The sequence below is a fragment of the Poecilia latipinna genome, unplaced genomic scaffold (assembly GCF_001443285.1).
Source record: "Poecilia latipinna isolate Pla-1442-1.1 unplaced genomic scaffold, P_latipinna-1.0 Scaffold2769, whole genome shotgun sequence".
Taxonomy (NCBI): domain Eukaryota; kingdom Metazoa; phylum Chordata; class Actinopteri; order Cyprinodontiformes; family Poeciliidae; genus Poecilia; species Poecilia latipinna.
The window spans coordinates 9,413-15,499 of record NW_015115385.1 but is presented as its reverse complement, the minus strand read 5'-3'; the positions used below and the strand labels follow the sequence as shown (position 1 = coordinate 15,499).

The following is a 6,087-nucleotide window of genomic DNA, read 5'->3' as shown; positions in this document are numbered from 1 at the left end:
CCCCTGGGTTTGACCCATCATCAGTTTAAATCTGTGATTTCTTCAGAAAACATAAAGAATCTCCCAGAAGCTGAGGAGAAGGCGGTTCAGTTTGTGAGCAGGGCTGCAGAAGCAAACTGGTTTATCTCCAGATTTCAAGAGCTCAGAGATTATTTCTCACTGAGATGATTGTTTAACCAACAACTAGGATCCTGTCCAGCTGAGTGATTAAGACCTTGGACTGGAGGTCTGATGGGTCTGATCGCTGCCATGTGGAGCACCAGGAAGTCAGGGATGAAGCTGGAGTACCCAGAGAGAACCCATGAAGCACCGGGAGAACATGCAGACCAGAAACAGAAAGGCAGTGGAACCAGAACTTTCACTGTGAGGATAAAGTTCTGCCAACGTCTCCATTTCAAATCCAGATGGTCTGATGCTGAAGACCTACAGGTCACTTTCAGATCCCGTTCCCTGTGATGCACACAGGGAACGGGATCTGAAAACCGAGTTCTGGATGTCTAGTCCTCTGAAGAGTCCAGACTTTCAGATCCAGAGAGCTCTAAAACCAGATGGACCGGTCCACAGCATTTTGGTTTCCCTTTAGTTTGATCACTGAGGACCTTCTGTGTTTGACAGGTGTTGGAGTTGCTCTGCCTTCCCACTCATTCCTGTCATTTCCTGCAGAATTCCCCTAAAACTCCTGAATCCGAGTTCTGGTCCAGAACTGTAGATGTTCTGGTTCTGTTCCTCCTGTACATTGGAAGAAACTAAATCAGTTTTCTAGGAACTCATAGCAGACCAGAACCTGGAGTTTCCGTATCTATGACCATGGACCGTCGTGGTTTTACAAAATATTACATTAATTTGTGATGAAGTGGCGACCGGTCCAGGAAGGACGGGATTCTCCTGATTCGATTCTGATTTTTGGAGTCACAGTTTCATGAAAATTGATGATTCTTCATAATTTCTGCTTCAGTCTGCAGTTGAGTGAAGGATCCTCCTGATCCAGTCTGGAAGACAAACGGAGACATTAAAGTCGTTTCCACTTCGCTCTGCCTCCGATCTCTGAAGAGAAAAACAATAAATCATGTAAACAGAAGTTATAGCTCGTTTTAACTGGTTAATGCTGGACGCCACAGGCCTGTTTGCCACTTATCTGTTGTCATTATTGTTTATGGACATGCTGTCGTGCCGGTTGCTCAGCAGAAGTCCACAAAGAGCCCAGCTGGCCGTCCTACACATCCTGGGTTTGATGATTATTAATCTGCTTATGTTTAGAGGTTAAAGGTCAAATCCAGGAGGTTTTCTGCTGCTGGTGTTGGTTGTTAATCAGAAAGAGGAAAAATCTGCAACCTGAGCTGAAAATGTGATGGGACATGCAGCTCGGGTTCAGCGCCTGACCAAAGGACGGGATGAACCCCAGCTGCAGTCAGGGAGCCGGGTTCTGGTTCAGGTCTCAACAGAACCTCCTGGAACGGCTCGGATCAGGTTGTGGAGCCCTGGGTGTCGTTGGAGCGCCGGAGCGATGAGATCATTTCGGGATCTGGATGAGAGTTCCCCTCCAGCGCTGCGCATCAACAGATTTATGAGCGCTCTGCAGATCTGGGAAGGTTGACAGCTCCCGGGGCCGGGGAGGGGTCACGGATCCGCTGCAGGCGGAACCGAGCCGTCCGTCAGGAACATCACCCGATCAGGAAACGGGGATTCTGGGAGACCACACACTCAGTAGCTTCAGTCATCATTCTGTCCCCCCCTCTGCTAACTGACTTTAACTAGGCCATTCCAGGATGATAATGTTATCCTGCCTTATCCAGTCTGGGGTAGATGTGGGTTTGGGTCATTGTTTGAGATAAAGTTGAGGAATCTGTGAACGTTGTGCATTGCGCCCCTGCAGTGGCTGCAGGCCCTGAGCATGATGGTCCCACCACCGTGCAGTGCTGTTGGTTTCTACCGGTTTCTCATCGTGTCCAAAGAGTTGAATCTCTGTCTGGTCTGACCAGCTTCTGTCCAGCAGACGTGTTGATTCAGAGCAGCAGCTTCTGTCTGGTTAGCGGTGGCGGCCAATGGGAAGACGTTTCCTCCTGAAGGTCCCGTCTCAGCTGAGAAGAGGAACTGGATCGTCTTCTTGACAAACTTTATTTTTCTTTCTGATTAGCATAAAAACCAACCAGGTTGTTTAGCCTCCGGCAGAGAAGCGGAAGCAGAGCCAGGATTAGTTCTGATGGCGTCGGGCAACACAGAGACGCCAGGAGGAGCAGAGAAGGTCCAGAGGTCGGGTTCTGGCTTCTGTTTGGTACCTGATGTTTTTTTTAAAGTTTACCGCTCTACTTCCCATAAGTTCATTTTTTATAAGTTCTAAAGCACTAATTTACATGGTTGTTTAATAAACTTTCACTTGAATAAAGTTCAACAAATGTGATGAAGTTTTGGTTATCGACCGTCTGCACTGTTGGTTCTGGAACCTCCATTGGGTTTGGGTCAGCCTGGACCGGTACTGATTCAGCCTCCCCTGGTCAGCATGGGGAGGAAGGAAGTGCTCTAAAACTTTGTCCTTCCACTCGACTTTCCATTGAAAAGCTGTCGGTGAACAAGCAGCTTCTTTAGAAATGACCTTTTATGGCTTTTCCTGCTTGGAAAGTGAGTCTGCTGGACAACTGGGTCAGCATCTTTATCATGATTGGGTCGGGTCCTTCTGTCATGATTTGTGGTGAAGGTGGTGAGGCAGACGCTGATGACCCCAGGTGGAGTGAATAAAAAATCTTTAATAGTAAAGTAATCCAACAAATACAGAAATCCAGGCAGCTCAGTTGAACCGTCAACGAAGCTCAGAGCTGGAAAACGACTGAACCAAAACGACAGACAGCAAACCCAATGAGAAAGAACAAGAAACACAGGTGGGTTTAACTACACAGGACAGGACAAAAACCAAAAATAAACACAGAAAAACTCAAATCCTTACAGAACCAGAACCAACCAGAACATTTACCTCTCATCAGTCTGATTCTCTAACTTTGTGAGGAAGTAACGTTTGAGTTTTTATGTGTTGTGAACCAGAACCATGTTGACTCTAACGGTTTTGGGTTCAACCTGTTGGTTCTGAAAGGCCCGTCTGAAGATGGGTTCTTCATTTTAACACATATTGAACAGATAAGAACAGATAAATAGATAAATCTAAACAGTTTGGGCTCTTAGCATCATGCCTACCTGTCACTGGACCATCAGAAACTCTTCTTTTAACTGACCGCTGGTTCTGTTGGACCTGGTGGGTTCTGGTTCTGCTGATTAAACCTTTATCTCTGGAACCTGGAGAATCTTGTCCTTCTTCCAAAAATCTGTTTATTCTCCATTTGTATTTTTTTTCTGCTAATGTAAAACCTAAACAGAAATAAACTCGTTGGTTCTTCCAGAATACAGCAGTAGCATGCATGTTGCTGACCGCTGCTGCCCCCTGGTGGCCATGGCGGATAATTATAAATCTGAATTCCCTCCATTTCCTCCTGCCTCTCCTTCTGGACCAGAACCAATCCCAGCCTCCTCTGCTTGTGACACTTCAGAATTTAGTTAATTTAAACTGAACTGGAACCAAATCCTGACCCAGTCCTGGGTCAGTTCTGAGTTCTGACCCAGGCGGTGTTTGTCCTGCCTGGGATCTTTTCTTAATTCTTATTACCGTATTTCTGTTAGAATTTATTGGAGTCTATATTTTTTGTATCTGTTTGGGCTTTGCAGAACCTGTGACCTGTGAGTGGATCAGGTTCTGCTAAAAGGACCCAGATCGGTTCTGAGTTTTCTCCATATTATTAAAACTGTCACAAAGTCGTGACAGTTTGTGAAAAAAATCACGGTTCTCCTCCCAGAGCTGCTGTTACCTGAAATAATAATAATAATAATAATAATAATAATAATAATAATAAACTAAAGGGACTCAAACATGAATGTCACCACTTGATGTGCTTGTATCAGATGTTAGTCCCTTGATAAGTTACAGTGCATCATACCTGGTCAAACAGACCCAATCGGAGCCGGGAGGAGGGTCTTAGTGCTGTCAATCATCACCATGTACACGCTGCTAAATGTGCTAACGTGAAGAAATAACTTAATGTTCCAGGAAAACTGTTGATCTGCCTTCATCAGTGGTTATGCTAACTAGCATTAGCATTTTTCGCAGACTGTGTTGTGGTGAAGTGTCGCAGAGACCAAGGAGGAGTGAGAGCATGAGGGTGATTGACAGCGCTTAGACCCGCCCTCTGACTCTGATTGGTTGTTTCAGCATGGAGGAAGCAGAGGAACTTTTTTCCACTGATTATCCGTCTCATATCTCACTGTCAACTGATATAAAATAAATAAATAAAATTTAAATAAAAGTTACTTATTGGAGTTTTGATATTATTATCTGGTAACTTTCTGGTTCTAGTAACCCTAAACTGTTAACAGAACCTCCATTTACTTTACATCTGCAGCCAAAACCAGAACTTTGGTTCTGGTTCTGAACACCAGCAGCTTGCAGGACCGGTTCTGACCGGACCGAACTCGGTGAGGTTTTGGAGGAGAAATGAAGACGAACAGGCGGAGCTGAGGTGGACTCTCGTTTATTCTCAGGTGAGTGAGCAGGGAGGAAGCTGATTGGCTGCTTCAGTGAGTCACTGAGGAAGAGGTGGATGAAGATGAGGAGGAGACCAGCTTCCCGTCGACGGTCTCCTCCACCATGGTCACCACACGCCGCGTCGAGGAGGAGCTGCGGACCAATCAGAGCACAGATCAGGTGGAGCCGGCCACCTGTGAGGTGAGGATCGTTCTCCAGGTGAACATGTCTCACCTGCCGCCTCCCTCTCCGTCCAGCAGGCGGCGGTATTCTGCGATCTCCATCTCCAGCCGGGTCTTGATGTCCAGCAGCATCTGGTACTCCTGTCCCTGCCGCTCCAGGTCGGCCCTCAGCTGCATCAGCTGCTCCTCCAGAGACGACACCTGCACACGGCACAGGTGAGGCTGTAGCTCCTCCCACTTTCACCGCATCACAGGTCACCAGAACCGAACCGGTCTCACCTGCATCTGGTAGCCGGACAGCCGCAGCGAGTATCGGCTCTGGGTCTCAGCCAGGGTCGCCTCCAGAGACGCTTTCTGCGCTCAAACCACAGAAGAAGAACTTCATTATTTCACTCCGTTCACTTAAAAACCAAATAGTTCAAAAGTTTTCACGCCGGGAATAAGTTTCTGTTTAGACCCTCAGAGACGCGACGCATGAAGTTAATCACATTAATTTAATCGATTAATCGTTAGCAGAGCTACAACAATAAACATTTTGCATCTAAGATAAAAACCTATAAGTCAGTTTTACTCAGAACTCTGAGTTTGAACCTGTAATAAAATCTATTAATCACCTTTTACATCCAGTTATTAATCAATAATCAGCAGATCAACTTTCATGTTGATGAAGGAATGTCTTAGTGAGTCTGAGGCAATTTGTTATGAATTAATCATTTATACATAAGAAAGACTTTGAGTAATCAACAATAATCGATTAGTAAAATAATCATTAGCTGCAGCTGATTATCACAGTGTGTGTGTGTCAGAGTGTGTGTGTCAGTGTGTGTGTGTCAGAGTGTGTGTGTCAGAGTGTGTGTCAGAGTGTGTGTGTCAGTGTGTGTGTGTCAGAGTGTGTGTGTCAGAGTGTGTGTGTGTGTCAGTGTGTGTGTCAGTGTGTGTGTCTGTGTGTGTGTGTCAGAGTGTGTGTGTCAGAGTGTGTGTGTCAGAGTGTGTGTCTGTGTGTGTGTGTCAGAGTGTGTGTGTCAGAGTGTGTGTGTCTGTGTGTGTGTCAGTGTGTGTGTCAGAGTGTGTGTGTCAGTGTGTGTGTCAGTGTGTGTGTCAGAGTGTGTGTGTCAGAGTGTGTGTGTCAGTGTGTGTGTGTCAGAGTGTGTGTGTCAGTGTGTGTGTCAGTGTGTGTGTCAGAGTGTGTGTGTCAGTGTGTGTGTCTGTGTGTGTGTCTGTGTGTGTGTGTCAGAGGGTGTGTGTCAGAGTGTGTATGTCAGTGTGTGTGTCAGAGTGTGTGTGTCAGTGTGTGTGTCTGTGTGTGTGTGTCAGAGTGTGTGTGTCAGTGTGTGTGTGTCAGAG

General features: G+C 46.2%; 1 protein-coding gene across 3 annotated transcripts in view; it reads right to left on the bottom strand.

Annotated features, from left to right (window-relative positions):
- Nucleotides 1–818: 818 nt before the first annotated feature.
- Nucleotides 819–6,087, bottom strand: part of LOC106939082 (keratin, type I cytoskeletal 13-like) — an 11,290-nt gene continuing 6,021 nt past the window's right edge. For 2 of the 3 annotated variants that reach the window (XM_015021366.1, XM_015021367.1), the window contains 3 exons: nt 5,023–5,097; nt 4,796–4,944; nt 4,553–4,714 (listed from right to left, as the gene is read on the bottom strand). In XM_015021366.1, coding sequence (XP_014876852.1) covers nt 4,612–4,714; nt 4,796–4,944; nt 5,023–5,097 — 327 coding nt within the window. In that variant the 3' untranslated portion in view covers nt 4,553–4,611. Of the gene's footprint in view, nt 883–4,552; nt 4,715–4,795; nt 4,945–5,022; nt 5,098–6,087 lie in introns of those variants that run through there. The other variant, XM_015021368.1, reaches the window with a different exon arrangement.